Genomic DNA, 12,829 nt, shown 5'->3' with positions numbered 1-12,829 from the left:
TTTTTACTTGGTATTTTGGACTATTACATCAACTATCTAAAGTTGTTTCGACTTTCAAGAGGAGATTGTAGTCAAATGTGACTATTAAATAAATCTAGGGTTATACATAAATAAGTTTACTGTTAAAAGTGATATGTATATTGTAGTATAAGGACAATGTGACATTAAAATAAATCTAGGGTTATACATAAATAAGTTTAGTGTTAAAAGTGGCATGTATATTGTAGTATAAGGACCTAAATATAGGTAAAATGAGTTTTGCCCGTTTAAATACGTACAGTAAAGTTTTGTTTTTGCTTTAATTTTTTTTTTTCTTTGGCTCTCCTCTGTAAATCGCATAAACGCTTACACAGATCAATAGATAGATTAATCTTTATTTGGATTCACATATACAAGAGGAAATCACATTAGTAAAATTCGGGTTAACATATACCAAAATACACTATATTTATATTATAGATTCTCAAATATGTTTTTTGTAACAGGATTTCTAAAAGAAATACCGACGAAAACTTTATCCTTTTGTGCACATAAACTATATTATTTTTCGAATGATAAAAATATATTAACAAAAATGACAAAATTTAAAATATTATCCATAAAAATATATTTCGTGTTAAATTTGTTTTTGTAAACCAAAAAGTGGATGACTCGAAACACCATGAGAGATGAGAGAATCAAACAGAGGGTAGGCCAGTGCCACCCGCTTTCGTCTTTACCTTTAAACCCTTCTTCCCCAAATCCACAACCACCATTTCCATGTAAGACAACCATGGATTCCTCTTCTTTACATCTGCGAGAGTACCCTTTTCGCCCCTCTCTTCTCTCATGGTGAACAACCCACCTTCTCTATAAATACCCTCATCTCCCACTCACTCACTCACTCACTCACTCGATCGCCCCTGTTAAACCCTTCCTCCTTTCACCTTTCTTCAAATGGCTACCAATTCAGGTAAGTTTCATCAGTTAGGGTCATGGTTTTTTATGATTGTATAGTAATTCATGATCGGTTGTTTGATATGCTTGCTGATTGATAAATCGCAGTTGAGATCGAGAGTGCTGAAGATTCTAAAATTCATGTTTTCTCATCATCGACAGAGGTATATTCCGTAAAACCCAACCCCACCTCTCTGTTTTTGGATCCCGAATTCCCGATCATCTCAAAATTTCACAAAAAGTTGATCAATAACACTAGAAAACAGTCAAACACACGTTTCTTATGCCAATTCTGCATCTAGAAAAGCACCATCGGTGAAGTTAAATTTTGTTTCGAAACGATATCTCACATTAATCTTTTGATGATCAGCTGCTTGAAAAGTTGCATCAGAAATGGAATTCAGTCGAGAAGCCACCATATCCTGCAATGTATTCAAGTGTTTATGGCGGGATTATTCTCGATCCAGCGATGATGGTCATCCCAATTGACGATCATATGGTACATCGAGGACATGGTGTTTTTGACACTGCCATTATTCTCGATGGGTAAGTCCTTGATTTCATCAAAATCTTACACAATTCTGATCGATTCTAAAGTTGAATTCCAATCCATTTCACAGATACCTCTACGAACTGGATGCTCATATAGATCGAATCCTTGTATCAGCATCAAGAGCCAAGATTTCATCACCATTCCCAAAATCAACCCTTCGCACCATTCTCATCCAACTAACATCAGCATCAAACTGCAAGAAAGGAACTTTACGATACTGGTTAAGTGCAGGTCCAGGCGATTTCCTACTTTCTCCTTCAGGTTGCCCAACATCTGCATTCTATGCAGTTGTAATAGACGAAGAGTTTTCTCAATGTAAACAAGGCGTTAAAGTCATCACTTCCACAATCCCGATGAAAGTACCCTTATTTGCCACAAGCAAAAACGTGAATTACCTCCCGAATGTTCTCTCGAAACTTGAAGCAGAAGAGAAAGGGGCATTTGCGTCAATTTGGGTAGATGATGAAGGGTATGTTGCAGAGGGACCTAATGTGAATGTGGCTTTTGTAACACATGATAATGAGCTTATTTTGCCTTTCTTTGAGAAGATTTTAAGTGGGTGTACTGCTAAAAGGCTTCTTGAATTGGCTCCTAAGTTGGTTGAAAATGGGAGATTGAAGAGTGTGAAAACAGGGAATATAACTGTTGAAGAAGCTAAAGGAGCTGCTGAGATGATGTATGTTGGAAGTACATTGCCTGTGTTGCCGATTATTGAGTGGGATGAAACTCCTATTGGAAATGGTAACTTTTTAACTATTTTAAATAATAAAAAACTCTTCTTTTTTTTTTTTTTTTTTGAATCTCCGATTTTGAAAAAGAATTGTTTAATGATGTTGGTTTTTACTTTTTACTTTTTATGGTGTTTATAGGGAAGGTTGGGGAATTGACAATGGCTTTATCGGATTTGGTTTGGGAGGATATGGTGGCGGGTCCTGAGACACATAGGTTAAAAGTTCCTTATGTGTAAAAAAAAGTGTCAAAGAATTGGATGTTGTATCCTTTGTTTTCTAGAGTGTGGAATGGAAATCACGAATTGAATAAAAGTTTGGGTTTGTGAACACTAATTCAACAAACCGAAAACCTCAAATTATCTTAACTATATTAAAGTTTTGTCATGAACCATACCGATAGTGTTGTAAACGAACTAAAAAAACACATATAATGTAAGGTCTTAAACTGGTAATACATTGATGCTCAAGACCAAACAAATGATTTTATTGCTATAAATATCTATCAAAATTAACGAATACATGTCTTTATTTATACTAAATAAAGGGTTAACCAAACCAAGACGTAATACCTGTTAAGCAAGTTGACAACTTCTTAATTTAAATCAAATACTTAAAATAAAAAGGTTTTTCCCAAAATATTTATGCACTCATAAATCCGATTAACATAACAATCACCCCTTAACGAGATTGGTCATACCTCACGTTCACAACAATATGGAATCATTGTCTTCCCGAACCATCCTGATTTTTCCCGGACATCAGATCTCCACCTCGGTCACGTCTAAAGTCATCCATACCCTTTTGATTGTTTACAACACACGTAACATGTAGCATGACATCCCGTTGGATACATGTATTACCATCTAGACTTTTCTAGGATTCAAAACCTCTCCCCGTCCAGATCAAAAGCTATCCGATTTGAACTTCCACTCCCATAATGTCCACACCGTGTTGTTTCTCCAATCTCTTCCTTTGTTTCGATTACCGTTCTTTGAAGAGGCATCTCCACCGACTAAGAAAACAAAGCCGCCCACTCCACCGTTTTCTTTCAATTTACCAAACGAACCGAATCCAAAGCTACCTGCTTTGACGAATCCTTCGCATCCGCTTTTCACGCACCTACGTCGGTATCCCCTTATTACGAACAAATTGATCAAGAACTATGCAATCCCTTTGATTTTTTTGCCTTCTGATTTCAACCGATCAACATCCTATTATCTCTTTTCATCACTCCGGCCTCTTTAATTAAGCTTGTTCTAAGAGTACTTTTCCACCGAACAATAAGACAAGGTCACGACCACATTTACCGTTTTCCATCACCCACAAAACGAACATAATCAAAGTCACTCACTTTGATGTCTTCCCATCTGTTTATTCCGCGCCTCCGATTATTCTCTTTCTACCTTAGAACAAACCCGATCAAGAGAAATCGAGGCTGCTGTTGAGATGCTTAAACTCGCGCTAAAAAACAATTCACACCCCCTTAAACCGAACTTGGTTCTTGCTGTGTCTACCCCACGGCAAAATGCTACAGTTTTCTTGAAGTCGGCTTTCAAACCGGCCGCCCTACGCCTTTACGAGCCCTAGGCTTTGATACCAAGTGTAAGGTATTAAACTGATTTAGATTAAGAAGTTGTCAACTTGCTTAACAAATATTACGTATTGGTTTAGTGGATGCTTTCATTAGTATGAATAAGGATATGTATTTGTTAGTTTAGACAGAGATTTTTTAGCAATAAAATCATCTGTTTGGTCTTGGGCATTAATGTATTACCGTAATATATTAATACCCAAGAGTCCAAGACCAAACAGATGATTTTATTGCTAAAAAATCTCTATCTAAACTAACAAATACATATCCTTATTCATACTAATGAAAGCATTCACTAAACCAATACGTAATATTTGTTAAGCAAGTTGACAACTTCTTAATCTAAATCAAATACTTAAAATAAAAAGGTATGAATCCCGTTAACCCTACATATAAAAGTTTGTTTATGCCTTTTAAGATAGTGAACGGACGCAAACGATTTGCTGATTTGCTGAATGTTTAGTTGGTTTACAAACTTACCTACCAAAGTGAAAAAAGGTATCTAAATAAATAAAATATTACTATAATTTGAAATGACTCGATGTATAGAGCTTTTACAAGCAAGTTGAAAAAACCTACAGGAAAATTACATAAAACTCATTAATTTTAAGCTATTTTTTTGTGGTTAAACCATTGGTTTCGGATTTCATTAATGGAAGTCATCCAAATTTTACGATTTTTTCTACATCGAGTACATTAACCTTCTATAACATGCTAAATTGGTCATGATATGAGATTTTGCCAGAGTTTAGTAGTTTTAGTAAAAAAAAAAAAAATTACTAACGTCGTTAAACTTTGATAAAAAAAATTCTATTGTTACCATTTAACTTGCTAGGGCCAAAGGTGACGATGGGTATCATGTTTGACATTTTTTTGTTAAATGGGTTAAACTCAATTGAGCATGTTTAAGAAAAATGTTTGAAAATGCTAAACCCAACCCAACATTTTAATAATTAGGTTGGCCCGTATATTCCCCCAACCCAGCCAGTTTAATAAACAGTTCATACATTAAAAATTCTATAAATAAATAATAAAGTTTTACACCAAATTAAATATGTTACATAGTCTATTCATTATTCAAATAAAATTAGAAAAAATTATGAACTTCAATAATTGTTGAAGTTTAATAAAAAAATCCAACCCCAAACACAAATTAAGTGTTCAAATAACATTAGAATTATATTAGATATATTGACATAACATAATTTTTAAACAAAGTTGAGTATTAGACTGTATATATATATATGTTATTTATTGTTGTATATCCTTTACTATTTATAATTTATGTATTCGATTATTCAAAGGTAATGAAGACGGATTGCATTTTGCAAACTATTATAGTATCAGAGCCCCGATTTCTTGGGTTCGTTCTCTCTCTCTCTCTCTCTCTCTCTCTCTCTCTCTCTCTCTCTCTCTCTCTCTCTCAACCACGGTTGATTCTTCTTCTTCTCCTCCTTCCGATCAAAATTCCAGCGAACCTTCTTCCTCCATCTCGATGACAAAGGAAGATCAAGCTACACAGAAGAATACCCCCCTTCATCCGGCTTACACAGTTACCAACATTCAGAACAAAGTCAGAATTTTGGATGGTGTTAAAGTCACGTATTCCTCCTGGGTAAAGCTATTCTGGATTCATGCTCGTGTATATAAAGTTTTGAACCATATTGATGGTACAAAGCCCCCAGCAGCCACCGATGAAGCCTATGACCGATAAGGTTGAAATAGACTCCATTGTCTCACAATGGATTTATGGATCGATGTTTGATGATCTCTTGATCCGAGTTCTTGAACCGAACTCAACCGCATGTGAAGCCTGGGAGAAGATCAAAAACATATTTCTTTGCAATAAGGGATCTCGAGCCGCTGCCCTTGAACATGAATTTACTAACCTCACTCTTTAATCCTCGGCTTCCCTCGATGACTATTGCCAGAAGCTTAAAGATTTAGCTGACCAACTGAATGATGTTGACAACCCTGTTAACGAACAACGCTTGGTTCTATAGCTGGTTCGTGGTCTTCCAACGGAGTATGACACTGCTGCTGCCTACATCAATCAAACTCTACCTGATTGGGATACCGCTAGAAGCATACTATAGTTAGAACACAATCGCCAACTTGCTCGTGAGAAAGTCAATACCGATTCCTCTACCGGAGAAGCCAATGTTGCTGCAGATAATCGTCAACAACCTCAAACCATTCGTGGTCCGCCACCCTCTCGACAGAATCATAGCCGCTCAAACCCTCGGGGTGCCACCCGACCAAACCAAAATGGACAGCCCTCACAGCGTAGTCCATCCAATCGATCCTTTGAACCAACTCACCGAACCACTGATTTCCCTCAAGCTCATGTTCTTGGGTCGTTTAATGCACTCGAACCTACTGATATTGGCACAACTTTTCAAACTTTGACATTGAACCCACCGGATGACTCTCAATGGTACATGGACACGGGTGCATCATCTCACCTTACAGGTGACTCAGGTATTCTAAATCAATTCTCTACTCATAGTCATATTAAATCTATATTTGTTGGGAATGGCAATAGTATTCCAGTTATGGGCTCAGGTAAACATACCATGATTACTACACCAGCAGCCCTTAACCTTGATAATATTTTATACACACCCGACATTATCAATAACCTTGTCTTAGTTCGACAATTTACCATTGATAATAATGTTTCTCTTGAGTTTGATCCTCATGGTTTTTCTATGAAGGACCTTCGGGGTGGGAAGATTCTTACCAGACACAATATTACCAGAGCACTCTACCCGTTTACTACTCCAGCATCCTTGCATCCGAATTTTCTTACAGTATCTTCTTCATATTTATGGCATTTTCGTTTCGGTCACCCAGCCGGAAATATCATTGATTATTTACACTCTAAGTCTGTTATTTCATGTAATAAGAGTCTTAGTAGTACTCATTCTCTTTGTCATTCATGTTAATTATCTAAACACAAGCGTTTGCCATTTTATGAATCTACATCTTTTACTTTATTGCGCTTTGATATTATACATTGTGACTTGTGGACATCTCCGATTCCTAGCAAAAGTGGATATAAATATTACATGGTATTAATTGACAATTTCACACATTATGTATGGGTATATCCATTAAAACTCAAATCGAAAACCTTCTCTCGTTTCACTCAATTCCACTCTTTCGTCCAAACACAATTTCATACAAAAAATTAAAAGTTTCCAATGTGACATGGGTGGCGAATTCGACAATAATAACTTCAAATATTTTTCTTCCACACATGGCCTCCTTTTTCGTTTTTCATGCCCACAAACCTCACCACAAAATGGAAAAGCCGAACGCATGATTCGTCGGTTAAATGAAATTATTCTTGTTCTTCTTGCTCATGCCTCCTTACCACCCGACTTTTGGGTTGATGCCCTTCACTCTACAACTTATCTTCACAACATCACCCCAACCAAAATTCTACACTACCACACCCCCACCTCGATCCTTTTTCACCGTAACCCATCCTATGACCATCTTCGGGTGTTTGGATGTGCTTGCCATCCCAACCTATCTGCCAGCCACGATCACAAACTTAGCCCCCGTTCCATTCGGTGTGTCTTCCTCGGATACCCGACCAACTATCGTGGCTATCGGTGTCTAGACCCCACCTCTGGTAAAATCCATCTCTCTCGCCATGTCACGTTTGATGAAAATGTGTTTCCCTTTGCCACTCCTAGTTCTCCTACCTCTCATGACTACCGCTTCCTCTCCACCGACACTAACCTTCCTTCCATCATTCACCACTTTACACCACCAACTCCCTCCCCGTCGCCCCCACCATCTTCGACCCACCCCTCTCCCTCACACAGCTCCTCCCCCCACCCCACCAATCTGCCCACTACCACCACACCCACACCCCCATCATTGTTCCTCCTACCCGTACATCTCTTCCTGTTCCCTCTCACCCGATGACCACTCGGTCTCAACTTGGCATTCTCAAGCCAACTCAGCGTCTCAACTTACACACCACCAATCTTTCTCCCATTCCTAAAAACCCTCACCTAGCCCTGCTCGATCATAACTGGAAAAATGCTATGAACGATGAATATAAAGCATTATGTGACAATGACACATGGGAATTGGTCTCGAGACTGCTTGATGCCCATATCATTCGATGCTTGTGGCTCTACCGCCACAAATTTCACTCCGATGGCACTTTAGCCCGCTACAAAGCCCGACTAGTAGTACATGGAAAGTCTCAGCAGTTTGGTGTTGATTGTGATGAAACATTCAATCCGGTCGTCAAGACTACTACTATACGGACGGTCCTCACACATGCAGTTTCCCGTTCATGGTCGATTCATCAACTAGATGTTAAAAATACTTTCTTACACGGGGACTTGGCTGAAACTGTCTATGCATCAACCCCCCATTTTTATTGATCGTACTCACCCTGATTTTGTGTGCAGATTAAGAAAATCATTGTATGGCCTTAAACAGACCCCTCGTGCTTGGTACCATCGCTTTGCAAAGTTCATTTCCTCTAAAGGTTTCCAAAGTGCAGCTTTAGATCAATCTTTAGTTGTGTACCGTAGCGGCAACAACATCGCTTACGTGCTACTCTACGTTGATGACATCATTCTCACAGCTTCTAATGATACATTCTTAAAGTCCGTCATCCAAACTTTGTCAGCAGAATTCGCCATGACCGACTTGGGTCGCCTACATCATTTTCTGGGTATACTCGCAGATCAACCTCGGGATATTGTGTATTTTTAGGAGACAATTTGGTCTCCTGGTCGTCCAAGAGACAACCTACAGTCTCTAGATCAAGCGCGGAGGCGGAATACAAAGGTGTGGCTAATGCTACTGCTGAAACTAGCTGGCTTCGAAATTTACTTCTTGAGCTTCATGTACCAGTTACTAAAGCAATGCTCGTTTATTGTGATAATATATCCGTTGTATACCTCTCTGGTAATCCAGTACAACATCAGCAAACCAAACATGTTGAGATTGATGTTCATTTTGTTTGTGATCTTGTCAAGATAGGACGTATTCATGTTATTCATCTGCCGACTGATCACCAATATGCCGACATCTTCACTAAAGGTCTCCCACGCCAGCTGTTTCAATGTTTTTCGGTCCAATTTATGCATTCGTTCCCATCCCACTGCAACTGTCGGGGAGTATTAGACCGTATATATATATATATATATATATATATATATATATATATATATATATATATATATTATTTATTGTTGTATATTTTTTCCTATTTATCTTCTTGTAATTGTAATTTAGCCATTTAGGTCGTTTGTTGAGATTATTGTGTATATATTCGATTATTCAAAGGGAATGAAGACGGATTGCATTTTGCAAACTATTATTGAGTAGATTGAAATTAGGTTGGAAATTTCAACCCTAACCCAACATTTTAATGAAATGAGTTGATCAACTTTCTTAAGTATCTTGAAAACCTCAAACCCGCCCGTTAATTATTGGGCTGTACGAAACTGAAATACATTATTTAGACCACAAAAATTGCTAAAATATACTTGCTAAACAACAAAAATGGCCAAAATATACTGTATTTTTTAAGCTCTTCTGAATTATGATTAAATGCTTTTGTGATTGTGGTTGATTTATTATTCTTTGGAGTTTGGTGTGCACCTTATGTTCTACAATAGTCCATGAATTTGTTCAGATTCTGATCTTGTTAAGATTAATGAAGTTTTAACGCTCTTTTGCATTTGAAATGCAATTGATATGATATTATAGGTATATTTTGTTTTTCGTGTTAAAAAGTAAATAGTAAAGCAATGAATGGGAAAAAAAAAATAACAACGACTGAGTTAATTGCCCCCATGCAGGATCGAACTACAGACCTCCAGTTTACAAGACTGGCGCTCTACCACTGAGCTATAGGGGCGATTTTGTTCAATTTCTCATATTTAAAGCTATATCGAGAGCTTAATAAAATTACATTATTATACCGGTCTAATATACTTATCAAAGAATTTTGTGCCGATTAAAATAATTTTATGTAGCTATGTGATTCTTAGGCAATAATTTAAGTTTAATAACTTCAACCTTTTAAAATTAATTATGTTTAATTTCTAAACACTGAATTTTAGTCACATTATGATACATTCACAATTCACCTAATGATAACTATGGACATTTTTAACCCAATGGCAATGGCTGCTTTAGGAAATATAATTTCTATCTAGTCTTCATTCACAGCCTCAAAATTTGACAATCTAGGATAGTCAAGTCATAATTATTTTGGTTGCTTGTTTGGTGTTCTATGTTATAATTTCATTGCCAAATCCTTTTTATACATACATTACACTTAGGAACATTATTCATCTTAAAAGATACAGAAATATTTATCAACCAAATCAACTAACAAATAAGATAGGACCCAAGTGAAACTCATCTTCCTTGAGACTCTAGCGGGATTGTTTCTTCTCTCTTTGACCTTCCACCATAGTCAAAAGCTACCGATATTATTATTCCTCAAAAAGTTGCCACCATTATGGTTCGATTGATACCGAATCATTTCATCTTTATTAGTATCCAAAAAATGCCAAAGTACAACTAAAACTACCGATGAAACAAGCATTGGAATTGGACCAAAGATCCATAAAACCAAAGTCCCTGAAATATAGAGCACACGCAATCCAACAAGCCAAAAGATACTTCCTCGTATCAATGCCTTTTGGATATATTTCATAGGAACATCACCTTTAGGCATGCTAATGAGGAAACTAGCATGCACAAAATGTCGTGTGGTTTGTACAAAACATGCAAATGCTAACAAGAAGAAAGTTATTATGGAGATGTACTTTATTGACCTAGTGGTGTGACTTTTATCCCCATAGATAAAATGGCTTGTGAAGAAGTTTGTGGAAGAACCTCCAAGTAGAGCTCCGATAAGAGAACATAAAACTAAAGAAATTGAAGCCAAAGAGATTGCTCCATTTAAGTTACTACTAAGGACCGATACAGCAAACCCTCTATCTCTAGTTTCAATCTGCATGCATCAAGATATATAATTAATTAACCATGGTTAGGTTAGATGTAGCTTAGGAAAAGAAAGATTATGGGTTCCTAATTATCAAGTATGTACCTGAAGCATTTTCTCAACCCATGCACTTTTATTATGGTTTTCAAACCCGATTGTTGTGGTTTCGGGAATGATATGGTATCTGTAGAGAAGGATTAGATGATAGATACACATGATTAGTAACCCTAATGGCACCAAAAATAAGTCTAAGTGTGATTCCTTCCATGTCCACCCCATATTCTTTTTTCTTGCTTTTCTCTTGTTCTTTGTGTTTCTTTGAAAGTATGCAAGGGGTGAAACTGTGAAAGAGACGAATTTAACGTAGAATTTGGTAAATGAAAGGTGGGTCTTTTGACATTTTCAATGAAATTTCGTGGGAAAGTGCTTTTTCTTTGTGCAAAATGTTTCCACTTTGAATTTTTTGACAACTTGCATATGTTTATTCTAAAGATCTATTAGAAAATTATACCTCTCACCTAATTATGCTGGAAAACAATATAAAGATGACATATAAATTTTACTTCTAAATTTAATAGACAATTCCATGATGGAAGCAGTAACCAATAATTTATTGTATATATGATATTATCTATAATTTATTGTATATATGATATTATCTATCCCACGTTATATTCCAGTCTTTGGTCTTTGTTTCTCCCTATCTCCAGGAGATCGATGTATTATTGCTACTTTAGGTTAGGTGGGGTTTTCTAAAATAGCCACCTCAATAACAGTTGATCTTTTTAATTTGGTGTAGAATTGATTGATGAAACGTATGCAAATTTTATTTTAATTATGGTAAGTAACAGTCATGATGTATGGCCTTAATTTCATAGTCTAGAAAATGTGAAGTGGTTTTGTTATCTATTTGTCGTATAGTTAGAGTGGTTAAATATTTTCATATCCTAGTTATTCACTTTTCCTTTTCCATGTAAATTTATTGAAACATGACACGGATACCTCAAGCAGTTTATAATTTTCTTGGACCAGTAAAATAGGTAAGCCTGATTAAGCCCTATATGTAGAAGTTGAAGTATTCAGTCCCTAAGAACATGGTATAAGTACAAACTCGTACTCCATGATTAATGGCTTGTAATGTAACCAATGTGTCAAGGATTCAAGTTTGGCTATTTTCAATGAGAGGATGAGAAAAATATTTACATTTTTTTGCATAGATGTGAGATGGATAATAAGTTATTGTCCCACTTTTTTGGTTGTGGCAAAAAAAATTTGCAATCTCTACTATATTAACATCAGTTTGGTGCTAGTATAATACATGTCAAACTTGATATAAGGTTCTCCTTTCTTAGGGGTGTGAAAAAAAAAACCAAAATCGAATAACCAACCCTAACCGAATGATGTCTTAATTATTTGGTTTTCATGTGATTTGCTATGTTTAATCGAATAACGATGACATTAAATCTTTTATATTTTGGTTAAACCGAAAAAGCAACTAAATATATGTTTTTTTTATAAGTTAACATTTTTTTTCATAGATTAGTGTTCTGTTTGGCGCGCCACAGCTAGCTGATAAGCTAACTTATTTTTCGAACTTTTTATGTTGTCGTATTTGATAACCCAAAAAGTAGCTTATAAGCTAGTTTTTTTGAAAAAAATACTTAGACTAGCTTTTTAGGAGTTTTTTTTTTTTTTTTTAATTTCCAAATACACCCCTTAATTAATTATAAAAACACATACTCTCACATGTCCTTTTATGTAATTTTATATATGTCAGCTAATTTTACCAAACATCATTTTTTATCAGCTAGTTTTTCAGCTATTAGCTAGCTTTTTATTTAACAGCTAGCTTTTCAGCTATCAATCAGCTTTTCGGCTAACAGCTAGCTTTTCAGCTAGTACGTCAAACATAGCCTAATTAGCAAGTTTTTTTTATTTAACTTGTTACTTGGTAATTTATAATTAAAAGTAATTCATATTTGTGTTGTATTTATTATTAAATATTACACAAACTTAAA

General features: G+C 35.9%; 1 protein-coding gene and 1 non-coding gene across 2 annotated transcripts; one reads left to right on the top strand and one right to left on the bottom strand.

Annotated features, from left to right (window-relative positions):
* The first annotated feature begins 653 nt into the window (after positions 1 to 653).
* On the top strand, positions 654 to 2,576 carry LOC145006297 (D-amino-acid transaminase, chloroplastic-like). Its single transcript, XM_078965390.1, has 5 exons — positions 654 to 952; positions 1,045 to 1,100; positions 1,307 to 1,482; positions 1,557 to 2,230; positions 2,359 to 2,576. Exons 1-5 carry the CDS (start codon positions 937 to 939, stop codon positions 2,454 to 2,456), a joined length of 1,020 nt encoding a protein of 339 aa, XP_078821516.1. The 5' UTR covers positions 654 to 936; the 3' UTR covers positions 2,457 to 2,576.
* A 7,065-nt stretch (positions 2,577 to 9,641) lies between these two features.
* On the bottom strand, positions 9,642 to 9,713 carry TRNAT-UGU (transfer RNA threonine (anticodon UGU)). Its single transcript has one exon. It is a non-coding gene; the product is annotated as a tRNA-Thr (tRNA).
* Positions 9,714 to 12,829: the final 3,116 nt, after the last annotated feature.

The sequence above is a fragment of the Lactuca saligna genome, chromosome 7 (assembly GCF_052625555.1).
Source record: "Lactuca saligna cultivar CGN05327 chromosome 7, ASM5262555v1, whole genome shotgun sequence".
In the NCBI taxonomy this organism is placed as follows: Eukaryota; Viridiplantae; Streptophyta; class Magnoliopsida; order Asterales; family Asteraceae; genus Lactuca; species Lactuca saligna.
Note: the sequence above shows the minus strand (reverse complement) of the source record. Positions and strands in the feature narration are given on the sequence as shown.

What these genes read in the sequence shown, in the direction of transcription:
- LOC145006297 (XM_078965390.1), top strand. An exon ending in ACTGCCATTATTCTCGATGG is followed by an intron (nt 1,483 to 1,556) that starts GTAAGTCCTTGA and finishes TCCATTTCACAG; the next exon opens with ATACCTCTACGAACTGGATG. An exon ending in TGAAACTCCTATTGGAAATG is followed by an intron (nt 2,231 to 2,358) that starts GTAACTTTTTAA and finishes TGGTGTTTATAG; the next exon opens with GGAAGGTTGGGGAATTGACA.